At 42.7% G+C, this 15305-nt stretch overlaps 1 protein-coding gene and 1 long non-coding RNA gene across 2 annotated transcripts; both read left to right on the top strand.

Annotated features, from left to right (window-relative positions):
• The first annotated feature begins 2815 nt into the window (after positions 1 to 2815).
• Positions 2816 to 4771, top strand: LOC143769716 (uncharacterized). The gene is made up of 3 exons (XR_013214468.1): positions 2816 to 3128; positions 4270 to 4333; positions 4413 to 4771. It is a non-coding gene; the product is annotated as an uncharacterized LOC143769716 (long non-coding RNA).
• Positions 4772 to 4801: 30 nt separating this feature from the next.
• On the top strand, positions 4802 to 6883 carry LOC143769660 (uncharacterized). Its single transcript, XM_077258435.1, has 3 exons — positions 4802 to 4991; positions 5158 to 5320; positions 6077 to 6883. Exons 1-3 carry the CDS (start codon positions 4814 to 4816, stop codon positions 6246 to 6248), a joined length of 513 nt encoding a protein of 170 aa, XP_077114550.1. The 5' UTR covers positions 4802 to 4813; the 3' UTR covers positions 6249 to 6883.
• The last annotated feature ends 8422 nt before the right edge of the window (positions 6884 to 15305 follow it).

The raw sequence follows: 15305 nt of genomic DNA, 5'->3' as shown, positions 1-15305 counted from the left end.
TATTCAATTTATAGGAGGGGAAGATAGTGCAGATAGAGACCTGGGCACAAATAAGGGAGTTGGGGGTGGCGGTGGCATGGGGGTGGGGTTAGAACAGTTAATCATTTAAGAAAGAATAGAGGTTCAGAGAGGAACATCAAGTGCATGTATACTAATGCCAGAAGCCTCGCCAACAAAATGGAGGAATTAGAATTAGTGTTGTTGGAGCATAATTATGACATGGTGGTGATATCTGAAACATGGCTGGATGAGAGCCATGACTGGGCTGTTAACTTGCAGGGCTATAGCCTTTTCAGAAATGACCGTACAGATAAGCGAGGGGGAGAGGTGTGTCTGTATGTAAAATTGTCCTTAAAACCCATCCTGCGTGATAATATAGATGAATTTAATGAAAATGTAGAGTCCCTGTGGGTGGAGATAAGGGGAGGGGGGAAAAATAATAAATTACTGATAGGGGTTTGTTATAAATCTCCAAAAATAATGGAAGCAATGGAGAATATCCTCGTAAAGCAAATAGATGAAGCTGCAACTCAAGGAGAAGTCATTATTATGGGGGACTTCAACTACCCTGAAATAGATTGTGGAACAGAAACCTGCAGATCCAGCAAAGGTTATCGGTTTTTGACAACTATGAGAGACAATTACCTTTCACAACTGGTTCAGGACCCAACAAGAAGGGGGGCACTGCTAGACCTAATATTAACCAACAGGCCAGACCGCATAGCAAATATAAGGGTTGGGGGTCACTTGGGGAATAGTGATCACAAAATAATAAGTTTTCATGTATCCTTTAATAAGATGGGTAGTAGGGGGGTTACAAGGACACTAAACTTCAGGAGGGCAAATTTCCAACGGATGAGAGAGGATCTTGGTGCAATTAACTGGGACGATATCCTGAGACATATAAATACACAAAGAAAATGGGAGACGTTTATTAGCATCCTGGATAGGACCTGTGCACAGTATATACCGTATGGGAATAAACATACTAAAAATAGGAGGAAACCAATATGGCTAAATAGAGCTGTAAGGGGTGCAATAAGTGACAAAAAGAAAGCATTTAGAGAATTATAGGAAGTAGGTAGTGAGGAGGCATTAAATAAATACAAACAAATAAATTCTGTAAAAAGCAAATCAAAGCAGCAAAAATTGAGACAGAGAGACTCATTGCCAGAGAGAATAAAAATAATCCCAAAATATTCTTTAACTACATAAATAGTAAGAAACTAAAACATGAAAGTGTTGGCCCCCTTAAAAATAGTCTGGGTGAAATGGTGGATGAGGATGAGGAAAAAGCCAATATGCTAAATGACTTTTTTTTATCAGTGTTTACAAAAGAAAATCCCATGGCAGACAATATGATCATTGATGACAAAAATTCCCCATTAAGTGTCACCTGCTTAACCCAGCAGTATGTACGGCGGCGTCTAAAAATCACTAAAATTGACAAATCTCCGGGCCCGGATGGGATACACCCCCGAGTACTGCAGGAATTAAGTACAGTCATTGATAGACCATTATTTTTAATCTTTAAAGAGTCCATAATAACAGGGTCTGTACCACAGGACTGGCGTATAGCAAATGTGGTGCCAATATGCAAAAAGGGGACAAAAACTGAACTCGGTAATTATAGGCCAGTAAGCTTAACCTCTACTGTGGGTAAAATCCTGGAGGGCATTCTAAGGGATGCTATACTGGAGTATCTGAAGAGGAATAACCTCATGACCCAGTATCAGCAAGGGTTTACTAGGGACCGTTCATGTCAGACTAATTTGATCAGCTTCTATGAAGAGGTAAGTTCTGGACTGGACCAAGGGAACCCAGTGGACGTAGTGTATATGGACTTTTCAAAAGCTGTTGATACGGTGCCACACAAAAGGTTGATACATAAAATGAGAATAATGGGGATAGGGGAAAATATGTGTAAGTGGGTTAAGAGCTGGCTCAGAGATAGGAAACAAAGGGTGGTTATTAATGGAGCACACTCGGACTGGGTCGCAGTTAGCAGTGGGGTACCACAGGGGTCAGTATTGGGCCTTCTTTTTAACATATTTATTAATGACCTTGTAGGGGGCATTCAGAGTAGAATTTCAATATTTGCAGATGACACTAAACTCTGCAGGGTAATCAATACAGGGGAGGACAATTTTATATTACAGGATGATTTATGTAAACTAGAAGCTTGGGCTGATAAATGGCAAATGAGCTTTAATGGGGATAAATGTAAGGTCATGCACTTGGGTAGAAGTAATAAGATGTATAACTATGTTCTTAATTCTAAAACTCTGGGCAAAACCGTCAGTGAAAAAGACCTGGGTGTATGGGTGGATGACAAACTCATATTCAGTGGCCAGTGTCAGGCAGCTGCTACAAAGGCAAATAAAATAATGGGATGCATTAAAAGAGGCATAGATGCTCATGAGGAGAACATAATTTTACCTCTATACAAGTCACTAGTTCGACCACACTTAGAATACTGTGTACAGTTCTGGTCTCCGGTGTATAAGAAAGACATAGCTGAACTGGAGTGGGTGCAGAGAAGAGTGACCAAGGTTATTAGAGGACTGGGGGGTCTGCAATACCAAGATAGGTTATTACACTTGGGGCTATTTAGTTTGGAAAAATGAAGGCTAAGGCTACGTTCACATTTGCGGTGTGCGCCGCAGCGTCGTCGCCGCAACAAAAAGCATGCGTCGTGCGGCCCTATCTTTAACATTGGGGCCGCATGGCGCCGCATGTACATGCATTGTCATGCGTTTTGGTGCGTTGTACGCCGCATGCGGCGTTAGGGCGCACTTGTCAGGGCACGGCAAACGCAACATGTTGCATTTTTTGGGCGGCGCAGACTTTTTAAAAAACGCATGCGTCGTGTTTGCGTCGTGTTTGCGTCGTCGATGCGCCTTTTTTCCCATTGACTTGTATTGACAACGCAGACGACGCAAGTACTTGCGTCGTGGTGCGTTGTACGACGCATGCGTTTTCCAATAAAAAATGCTAAACATTGTCTAGACTTTGTCTAGACACAAAAAAAACACTATATATATAGAAAAAAAAAAGGGGTTTGGCATTGTCTTTCACAAGGCTACTCATCAGACAAGTCACTGAGGAGAAACCTGCTTTCAAAACCTGTAAGTATATATTTCTCTTTGCATATTTTTTATTCTGTGTTTTATTTCTTGATTTTGATTTAAGTTGTGCAATGTTTGGTGTGTACTATTGTACGGTTATGGCACTGTGGGTTGTTATTGAAAAATTGTGTTTTTTAATCTGGTTCTGATGTACTTCTGGCGTTATATGCTGGCGTTTTTTGTCTTCGGCCTTGCTTGGTTTTGGGTTGGTTTTAATGGATTTTGGGTTGTTCTGGTGTCATGCGGTTGTTCAATGTCTTTTTTTTGGCTGATTTTTTCTTGTTAAATTTCTGGTGCATGTCTTTTTCTGGTTTCTATTGTTGGGGGTAACCGTATGGCGTTTTCTTGGCTCATGTCTTGCTGTGTTTTATTATGCTGTTGGCATTTTTTTTTCTTTCCTTGAGTGTCTTTTCTTGCTGGTGGGGGGGCTACATTTATGAGGTTTCATTTGTATTGTATTGTTCTGTGCTGCTATATGCCATTCTATTTTCAATTGTATTTTCCCTTTTTTTTTTGGTTTTATCTATGATGGTTACGTCGTTTTCCGTATGGCTTCCGTATGTATCTCCTTTCTTTAATGTTTCCATTGCCAAGTGTGTAGTATAATGGATTTTTTTTTTTTGGTGGGGCCCTTTTTTTTTAATTTCATGTGTTTTCTTTTCTATTTGACTATGGTTTTTCTTTTGGTTGCTGTATATTGTAACAGCGGTTGTCCCGTAATGTTTATTGCTTATTATCTAGAATGGTATTTATCGCCTTTTTCTGATGTATTTCTGTGGTTAGATGTCACCAGATGGTGTTGTTTTGGATCATGTCTTGTTGTAATTGTAAAGCATGGCGTTCATTAGTTTGCTATTTCATTGTGCCTTTTTTTTTCCTCTAAGGTTTTTTTTTTAAGTTTTTATATTTAAAAATTTGGACATAGGTGTCTATTTTTGCTTAATTTTGTTTGGGTCTATTCTTGTATTGTTTCTTCTATTGTCTTCTCTTGCAATGTATGGCGTTGTGGTGTCGCTTTTTGAGTTTGCATTGTCCTATCAGTCAACAGTCAATTGTGGTTGTTTTAATGTTTTGGGCCTATTTTATTGTATGTGGCATTGTTAGCTTTTGATGTGATTTTTTGCTGATTTTTTCATTGCAGAAGAAACTTGCAAACAAAAATGGCGAGTGAATCGGAACACAGCCAATCGGCGCAGGGGAGTGCGGTGAGTAATTATGGCCAGTGGCTTATTATTCGCTGCCATTTGTAGCATTGACAATAATTTTTGTATACAATTTTTACAGGCTTATTCAAGTGAGGGAGAAGGCAGTCAGCGGGAGCAGCGAGGTCGGGGCCAAGGTGTGGCGTCAGGCCGGCGAGTGAGTATTTTTTTTTTTGAGTAGCATTCTGCTGGTGAGAGGAACATTACATTTGAGTAGCATGCTGCTTTCACTAGGGATGTTTACTAAGCTTAATTACATTATAGCTTTTCAGGTCAGCAAGTGTTGGGGGAAGGTAACATAAAGTTGAACTCCCAGCACAAAAACATTCCAAAATACAGGTGTAGAAACCATCAATATACATACATCAAATGGCAAAGGATAGGGCAAAGGTACATATCATGACAGGTGCTGGTGGTTGTTAATATTTGCATATTTGTAACCTTTTTGTTTCCTAATTTTTCTAGGTTTCTCAATGGGACCACATGGAGAGTATTGATGTGGACCTCCTGATATCCAGCATCCAGGAGCGTGGCCCGTTGTGGGACAGCCGTGACCCCCGGCACATGGACCAGGTGGTGTTGAGGCGTTTGTGGATAGAGGTGGCAAAGTCGCTGTGGGATGGCTTTGACAGCGCTTCAAGCACTGACAGAAGCAACTTTGGTGAGTATTGCTGATACGCCGTGCTGATACGCTGCTATGACCCATCTTGCCAGGATAAACACAACCGTGTGTGATGCGATCAACGCCTAAACTTTGCATCGCACACGGTTGTTTTATCCTTTGTAAATGCTAAATATGTAACCTTTTTTTTTCTTTGCATTCACAGTTAAAAAGTTGAGGACCAGATGGCGATCCATGAAGGACCGTTTCAATAAGGGGCTCCGTACAGAGGAGGAGCAATCTCGCAGTGGTGCTGCTGCGGCCAAGTCGGTGCCCTATAAGTACAACAGGGCACTACAGTTCCTAAGACCGGTCCTTGGCCGCCGACAGTAAGTATTTTGTCCACATACCATATTGCCCAGCCACATTATATTGCCCAGCCACATAGCATATTGCACAGCCACATAGTATATTGCCAGGCCACTATATCGCAGCCACATAGTACACGTTCTAGCCACGTATCCACATAGTATATTTCCCAGGCACATAGTGTATTGGCCATCCATGTAGTCAGCGTAGCATATTGTCCATCCACGTAACTTTTTCCCTAGTGGAATGGTATATAGGCCATTAGTAATTTTTTGGTTAAGTGTGATTTCTTGTAGTCCATGACAGGTTACGTTCTGAGTCAGGGTAGTTCTGATAGCAGGAATAATGATGACGTCTCGATCACATGATCCTAACGTCATGGCCGTTCCTGCGATCAGATCAGCAAAGTCAGTGTGTATTTTTTTTTTTATTATTTTATTTTGACTTTAAATTTTATACTATTTTTGTGGCATAGGCAGCGTCAAGAAAGATTTTTTGACAACATTTTTTTTTAACGATGACAGAGGTATGCGGGAAAAAGGCTTTGGCAGCGTGAATGAACAGTCATTTTCTGCCGTAGGTATGTTCATGATTGGTATCGTCAGCCATAACGGTCAGCTGGCGATAACAATCATCAATTTATTATAGGCCACACAGACTGAGAGACAGGGGATTGTAATGTATTGTTGTGTCATGTAATGTTAATTTTATTCCAGGAGTTGGCGTATGTGATAGGTTATTAATTGAAGACTAATTTTTTCCTTATCTTTTCACAGGACACACAGCAGCACCCTTGAGCGAGCTCGCCCCTCTGAAGCGGAACTTCATGCATCGCTATCTGACCCGTCACAGCCCACCCACAGCGACAGCAGGCTTGCACCACCATCTGGAGAACCGGCAGCCGGGCCATCAGGTGTTCCCCTGCCCGAGGCCTCTGGCGCACCTTAGTTCGGGAATTCCCGACAGCGCCACCGGGCCTCGGACAGGCCAGCCATGCCCGAATTTTTGCATTTGAGCACGGTTTTCCAGAACTGTTTCAAGGCGTTGAGCGATAAAATGGACACTCGTCTGTCCAATATCGACCGGCGCCTTGAAAATCTGGAAGCCGAGCTCTCGAATCCGGCCAAACATTTTTTAAGTACTATTGGTAAGAGCATGGTGGAACACCTTACGCCGGAACTCCAGATTTCGGTGATGCAGTCCTGCAACAATGCCTACGTGAGGGCTCTGCAGCAGGCTCGGGTCATGCAGTCAGCGACACTACCCGTAGTGCCGTCGCTGGCTAGCATGACTCCGACTCCTGCTGCAGAGCCACTCCAGCCACCCCACCCTGGTCCAAGTGCCGAGCGACGCCACCACAGGCACCATAGCAGTGTGCCGCCGACTCCTGCTCCTGCCAGGCCCTCATCCTCCCGTAGCCGTCATTCTGCGGGAGCTGCCGCGGGAGAGAAGAGGAAAAAAAAACGCAAGAGGACACACACGGAGGCTCTGGCTGCTCCAATACCGACAGCGAGGACGCGTCGGGGATCTAGCCACAGCAGGAGCAGCCAGAGCCAACCAAGAAGTTGGCAAAGGCTGGTGTTGCCTCCTCCCCTACAAATGTGCCGGTTTCCCCAGTATACCCTGCGGAGGGTTTGGACCTTCCTTCCAGTCTCCTGGACTCTGACTCCGCATCCTCTTCCTCTCCCCGTTCCCAACCACCAGAGACTTACCGTTCACCGCTGGTAGCGGATGTTGACACCTCCTAAGTTTCTTTCCCCTTTTTTTTTCTGTTTCCCCCCAATAAAAATTGTTTGTTTTAAAACTTTGTTCTTATTTTCCAGTATACTTCTCGGCAAGTCACGCCGTGCGCTGTCTACACATATTTTGTGCTTCAAACACGTCATATATGCAATGTCAGACACTATTTTTACAATTTTTACTTTGCCTTTTTTTGGGTGTCTCTCATTGCTGTATGAGGTGTTTACAAACACTAAAGTGTATGAGGTGTTTTCAAACACTAAGGGTATGTGTCCACGCTCAGGATTGCATCAGGATTTGGTCAGGATTTTACATCAGTATTTGTAAGCCAAAACCAGGAGTGGGTGATAAATACAGAAGTGGAGCATATTTTCTATTCTACTTTTCCTCTACTTTTTCCACTCCTGGTTTTGGCTTACAAATACTGATGGAAAATCCTGACAAAATCCGGATGCAATCCTGAACGTGAACACATACCGTAAAGGTACCTTCACACTTAACAATGCTGCAGCGAAACAGACAATGATGCAGATCACTGCAGCATCGCTATTTGGTCGCTGGAAAGCTGTCTGTGTGACAGCTCTCCAGCGACCAACGATGCCGAGGTCCCCGGATAACCAGGGTAAACATCGGGTTGCTAAGCGCAGGGCCGCGCTTCCGATGTTTACCCTGTTTACCAGTGTTAAATGTAAAAAAAACTAGAGTACATATACTCACAATCGCGTCCCCCGGCGTCCGCTTCCCTGCACTGACTGAGTGACGGCATCACCGCTGTGCTGTGCATTCACTTTTTTGGCCGGCGCTCAGTCAGTGCAGGAAGTGGACGCCGGGGGACGCGAACATGAGTATATGTACTGTTTTTTGTTTTACATTTAACACTGGTAACCAGGGTAAATATCTGGTTACTAAGCGACGCGCTACGCTTAGTAACCCGATATTTACCCTGGTTACCATTGTAAAACATCGCTGGTATCGTTGCTTTTGCTGTCAAACACAACGATACACGGCAATCTGACAACCAAATAAATATGTTATATGGTATGGTATAAATATGTTCTTTGAATCAGGGTAGAAAACTTAGAAAAATTTTTTATTAAACAACAACATTTTAAAAACAAAGGGTTCCAAGTTTTTAGATAAGGCACATTACATTTGTGAAATATAGGTAGATGCAAAATTTGACCTAACAAAACCAACCTAAACGGATGACATTTATTGCACATAATACTGGAGAATTAGTTTATTATTATATTATATTTTTAGCACAGTCACAGTAGAGGTATTTATTGGTGTAGTTAAAACCACAAAACCGTCCAACGGTAACATTAACACTACACCATTTGATCTTGCCATGACACACGGCCAACATCTGAAACAAAATAGGCCGCAAAACGATCCCTCATCTGCGCAATTTTCACACTTGTCCTCAGAGGATGATCATGGTAATCGGGCAATGTGTTGGCTATGGGTTCATCCAGTTCCACATTCAGTCTCTCTTTGGAAATAATGTAATTGTGGAGAACCACACAAGTCTTCACCACCTCATCCACTGTTTCAATTTTAAGATTAATGGCGGATCCTAATATCCGCCATTTGGAGACAAGGATGCCAAAGGCGCACTCCACAGTCCTTCTGGCCCTGGACAGTCTATAATTGAAAACCCTTTTTGTATGGTCCAAGCCCCGACTGGAGTAGGGTTTCAATAGGTTGGCAGACATTTGGAATGCCTCATCCCCAACCACAACAAATGGCATCGCAGGGCCTTCGGTGTGGGGAAGAGGTCGTGGCTGGGGGAAATTAAAATTGTGGCCATATAATTTTTGGCCCATATCCGACTCTTTAAATGTGCGTGAGACATTTGCACGGCCAAATGCACCAATGTCCACTGCGAGAAAACGGCAGTCCGCACCGGCAATTGCCATGAGCACAGTTGAACAGTATTTTTTGTAATTGTAGAAAAGGGATCCACTTTTCGCAGGCTTGGTAATCCGAATATGCTTTCCATCCACTGCGCCAATACAGTTTGGAAAAGAACACACTTGCTCAAATTTCTGTGCGTTGGCCTCCCAGATTTCGCTTGTAGGGACGGGTAAAAATTCCTCCCGGAGATTATCCCACAAAGCGCGGCATGTCTCAGCAACAATTCCGGAAAGAGTGGAGACTCCAATCCGGAACTGAAAATGAAGTGATCTCAAGGTCTCTCCGGTAGCCAGGAAACTGCCAAGAAGATAAAGAAATTACATTAAAGTACATTGTAATTTATAAAAGTACATTGACCATACCAACCCCCCCAAAAAATAAAAAAAAAATACAAAAAAAAGGGAAGAACATATCACAGTCATTCAAACAGCTACGTACCGTAGAATCACCAGCAGCCGTTCCTCTGCGGAAATAGCTCTCTGGAGCTGCGTGTCCTGCCTGCTAATGGATCCTTCCACCCGACGCAGAAGATAGCGGAAGCTGTCCTGAGACATCCTGGTATATTCGAAATATTTCTCCAGGTTGTCATTCAGTTCGCCAAACAAGCAATGGTATGCTCCACGGCTCTCCCGGACTTCCACGATAGGGTGTATCCAAAAGCGGCGACGACTCCATCTCCGTTTTTCCCTTTCCCTTTGATGAAAACAGGCGACAGCATAGGCATGAGCCAAGGCAAATTCCATCTCCATATCCATGTAGATACTGTCCATGGGACGCTCCATCATGAATACCAGCAAAATGGGAGGATTTCATCTCTGCCAGGGCATATATACACAATTTACATTACACCAACCCTCTTCTAGCCATTGGTGTTCCTTATCTATTGTGTAGACACTTTTTTTTGGTGGGAGGGATGAAGAATGACTCACTGCACAAAAAACGCATGCGGCGCAAAACGCTGCGTTTTTTGTTCAAAACGTAACTGCGTTTCAAAAAAACGCAGCGTTTTGCGCCGCATGCGTTGAATGCATGCGGCGCAAAACGCAGCGTTGTGCATGCGTTTTGCTGCATTTTTGCATGCGTTGTGCGTTGCGGCGACGACGCTGCGGCGCACACCGCAAATGTGAACGTAGCCTACGGGATGTTCTTATTTTAATGTATAAATATATGAGGGGACAGTACAAAGACCTTTCTGATGATCTTTTTAATCATAGACCTCAGACAGGGACAAGGGGGCATCCTCTACGTCTGGAGGAAAGAAGGTTTAAGCATAACAACAAACGCGAGTTCTTTACTGTAAGAGCAGTGAGACCATGGAACTCTCTGCCGTATGATGTTGTAATGAGTGATTCATTACTTAAATTTAAGAGGGGACCGGATACCTTTCTTGAAAAGTATAATGTTACAGGGTATATACACTAGATTCCTTGATAGGGAGTTGATCCAGGGAACTAGTCTGATTGCCGTATGTGGAGTCGGGAAGGAATTTTTTTCCCCAATGTGGAGCTTACTCTTTGCCACATGGTTTTTTTTTGCCTTCCTCTGGATCAACATGTTAGGGCATGTTAGGATAGGCTATGGGTTGAACTAGATGGACTTAAAGTCTTCCTTCAACCTTAATAACTATGTAACTATCATTACAAATACACACTTCTACCTTGTATCTCCCCCACCTCATTGTAGATTGTAAGCTCTCATGAGCAGGGTCATCTTATTTTGCTTTAATTATTGTATTGTTAACTTTGTTACTTATGACTTGTTTTTGAAACTGTTAAACTGTAAAGCGCTGTGGAATATGTTGGCGCTATATAAATAAAGATTATTATTATACTGTCTCCTACTATCTGAATCCTCTCCATACTGTCTCCCTACAAGCTGAAACCTATACACTATCCCCCAGCAGCTGCCCTTCCCCATACTGTCCTATACAAGCTTGCTCATCTCCATAGTGTCCCCTTCAATCCGAACCCTCTCCATACTGTCCTCCTACAAGCTGAAACCTCACCACACTGCCCCCAACCAGCTGCCCACTTTCCATACTGTCCTCATCAAACTGCCCTCTCTACATACTATCGCCTGATATTATGCCCACCACAGTTTTCTCTCACATTTTTCCCCATGCTTGCACTCTGTAACTCCATACTCCCCCTCACACTAACACCACCCTCCCCATCTAAAATAACAGTCTTCTGTGTCTTTTGCTCCTGCGGAGTGCTTTCCATACCACTGTGTGTTCATCACTTCAGCCATGTAGCTGCACCTCTGGGTGGAGGTGAAAAGCCCTCCTCTTCTGTCTTTGCAGTACGGCTCAGTCATGATCTCAAATGTATTCATATCTGCAGGGCACAAATGCAACTGAACACAGACAGCAGGAACCTTCAGTCTCACTGTTCTCCGAGCCAGCAGTCATCACCTACAAGAGTATGCTACAAAAAAGAACAGAATAAAGCAAGAATGAACAGGTGCAATAACATAATATGCAAACAAAAGAAAACAGTAACACTCTATACAATAATATATATGAAAATTTATATGCAGCCATGGGGACTCGAACATATCATTCGAGCATGCGGAAGACACTCAGTTAGCACATGAGCATGCACCTTATCTGAGCACGTTCGCTCATCACTAGTTATGTCTTAAATAACCTTCTACGGCTGTGTCTATATAGAGACGGAAGAGCAAACAGTCTGATAACTTTCAAGAAAAATGACATAATTATAGAACCAGATGGTAGTTTATTAGAAAATGTATCACAGAATCTTTTGCTAGCTTATTAGAAGGAAGCAAATTAATACAGTGTTCCTGAGTGTGCGAGAACATCACACTTGAAAATAAACTCCTAGGAAACTGACAATTACATATTGAGCTTGTAAAGGGGGTTGATTTGTTTAGAAATATTGATGTTACTCGAGAATTACCTGGAAAAACCAATATGCTTTAAATAACAAATTCATCTATTCATCTATGTACTCAGGTATGCTAGTATGTAACTACATATGCTGTATATTTATATTGACATTGAAAATTATGGACTGTCTACTATATAATTGTCTAAGGGTCACTTCCGTCTTTCTGTCTGTCTTTCTGTCTATCTGTAACGGAAATCCCAAGTCGCCGATTGATCGCGGCAAAACAGTCACGACCAATCAGCGACGGGCACAGTCCGGCGGCAAAATGGCCGCTCCATACTCCCCTCCAGTCAGCGCTCACACAGGTTTAATGGCAGCGTTAACAGACCGCGTTATGCCGCGGTGTAATGCACTCCGTTAATGCTGCCATTAACCCTGTGTGACCAACTTTTTACTATTGATGCTGCCTATGCAGCATCAATAGTAAAAAGATCTAATGTTAAATATAATAAAAACTCATTATATACTCACCTTCCGGATCCAGCCCAGGCCTTTCCCGCTCCTTGCGACGCCCCGGTGACTGGTCCATGCATTGCGGTCTTGCGAGATGATGATGTAGTGGTCTCGCGAGACCGCTACATCATCATCTCGCGAGACAGCAATGCACTCTTGGGACCGGAGCGTCGCGAGGAGCATCGGTAAACGTCTCGGCTGGATCCGGGGGGCCGACGGAAGGTGAGTACATAACTATTTTTTATTTTAATTCTTTTTTAAGAGATATGGTGCCCACATTGCTATATACTACGTGGGCTGTGTTACATACTGCGTGGGCTGTGTTATATACCACGTGGCTGGGCAATATACTACGTGGCTGGGCAATATACTACGTGGCTGGGCAATATACTACGTGGCTGGGCAATATACTACATGTCTGGGCAATATACTACATGTCTGTGCTATTTACTACGTGGCCTGTGCTATATACTATGTGGGCTGTGCTATATACTACGTGGGCTGTGCTATATACTACGTGGCTGTGCTATATACTATGTGGCTGTGCTATATACTATGTGGCTGTGCTATGTACTATGTGGGCTGTGCTATATACTACGTGGCTGTGCTATATACTATGTGGCTGTGCTATATACTATGTGGCTGTGCTATATACTACATGGGCTGTGTTATATACTACGTGGCTGTGCTATATACTATGTGGCTGTGCTATATGCTACGTGGGCTGTGCTATTTACTACGTGGGCTGTGCTATTTACTATGTGGGCTGTGCTATTTACTATGTGGCTGGGCAATATACTATGTGGCTTTGTTATATACTACGTGGGCTGTGTCGTATACTACGTGGCTGTGTTATATACTACATGGGCTGTGTTATACTCTTCATGGCTGTGCTATATTTCTCTGCTGTATCTGTGCATCATGAATCGTGGTATGTGTTAAAGAGGGGGGCCCACTGAGACTCTTTCGCCCGGGGCCCTCAAGAACCTGGAGCCAGCCCTGGCTTCACTGATTGGTCACGCCCGGCCACGAACAATCAGCGACAGTCGCAGTCCGCCTGCGAATTGGCGTGGAATTTGAACCACGCTTCGCTAATTGGTCGCGGGCGTCCAGCCGAATCCTGTGTATAAATTGTGTTATTCTGAAAACTTCATAAATAAACTACATATATATTCTAGAATACCCCATGCGTTAGAATCGGGCCACCATCTAGTACATTAATAATGACCATCAACTTTTTAGCATTTTAATAAGAAAAGCCTACCAGGGCTTCAATAGAAATTTAATTACAGCACTACATAATAAATCTAGTTTTCATGTGCAGGATTAAACAAAGGCAACCCTTTTGTTTTTCTTTTTTTCTTAATTTTCTTTTTTTTAATTTTTGTTTTTTTTAAGTTATAAAAACGCAATTCACCATAATAGAAAGTTTTACCTGTGATTTTCATTATATTGCTAACTCATATTTTCAGTAACTAGCCTTTCCGTTTAATAAATAATGGTATACGGCGTGTCAAAAAGATGGGTAGGTTCCAAGTAACAGTAGGTAAATGACAACTCTGCACTCGAATGAATACAATAAATGTAAATCCAGATGAAGGACCAGTATATTGTGGATTTATTATGGTAGATTGAATAAATATTTCCTTTTTGACTTAATTCGAGTGCCAAATTTTTATCTACATAGCCTTTGAATGTAGTCAACTTTAGCATTTTATTAATAACCATTTTATATTGCAAGGTGCCATTTGTATTTCGTACACATGAAGGCATTAGTCAGGAAGCCTGTCGCAACCAGTAGCAAAGTTGCCATGACCGTGAGCCTTCGTATTATGTTCTAGCTCTACAAGGGAGGGGGAGGCAGAACACTTTCTTTTGTCCTTCTGTATACAGGATCTATGACAACCAGATCTTTTTTTATTTCTTTGAAGTCTAAACACACAGTGCAAGCAACAAAGTTCTTGTTGTCAAATAATGGAAATATGCTTATAGTAGCAAATCATACCACTGTCCTTTTGCATATCTGATAGAAGCTATTGTGCCTACATTGTGTAGTAATATAAGCCTGCAGTCATTAATGCTGGCGCCTAAGGAAAGAAAGGAGCAGCATGTGGCCATGAAAAGTTTTGAAAAGTCGTCTATTCATTTAGTATCACTATTGTTTTGAAATATGTACCAATGGTTTTAATGTCCACATGGGTCAAATACATTGCATTCACTCACTTCATCAGGCTCCAGTAATGTCTGGTGCCCTAACCAGACAGACAAGAGCTTAAAACACTGGGGCGCTATGTTTTATATGTATTCAGGGAGATGCTAACATTTGCAACAACCATACACATTGAATCGGGCTAACCCCCAAAAAATGCTACCTCAAACCAGACCACATCTAATACCTTAGTGAGGGAGCCACATTTTTTAAATCTGACCAGTGTCACTTTATGTGGTAATAACTCTGGAACGCTTCAACAAATCCCAGTGATTTTGAGATTGTTTTTTCATGAAACGTTATACTTTATGGTAATGATAAATTTAGGTCAATATGTTATCTGTTTTTTTAATAAAAAGATATCTGAAATTTGAGAAAAATGTAAAAAATTAGCAATTTTCAAACTTTGAATGATTATGATATAAGAATCAGGCTGCACTCAGATGTCATCTGAGTGCAGTCCTATTGTGAGTGTGACGATTCAAAGAGGGAAAAGGGAAAGTGGACCCTCTAGACCGCGACGACGAACCCCTCACGGACGAGCTGACCAGTTAGACCGCCCCCTATACAGGGAGAGTTAGGGGCAGGCCCGTGAGGGACTATCACCACGGAAGCTGGAGGACCAGGATGGGAGAAGACCAAGAAGAGGCAGAGATAGTAGGACCACAGGATAGGTGAGTACCGCAGAGAAACAGGACTGGTGGGTTAACTGCAGTAGTGCAGGAACTGGCGGGGGAACTGAGGGAACGCAGAGGCTAGCAGGATACAGGA

The sequence above is a fragment of the Ranitomeya variabilis genome, chromosome 1 (assembly GCF_051348905.1).
Source record: "Ranitomeya variabilis isolate aRanVar5 chromosome 1, aRanVar5.hap1, whole genome shotgun sequence".
Lineage (NCBI taxonomy): Eukaryota > Metazoa > Chordata > Amphibia > Anura > Dendrobatidae > Ranitomeya > Ranitomeya variabilis.
Note: the sequence above shows the minus strand (reverse complement) of the source record. Positions and strands in the feature narration are given on the sequence as shown.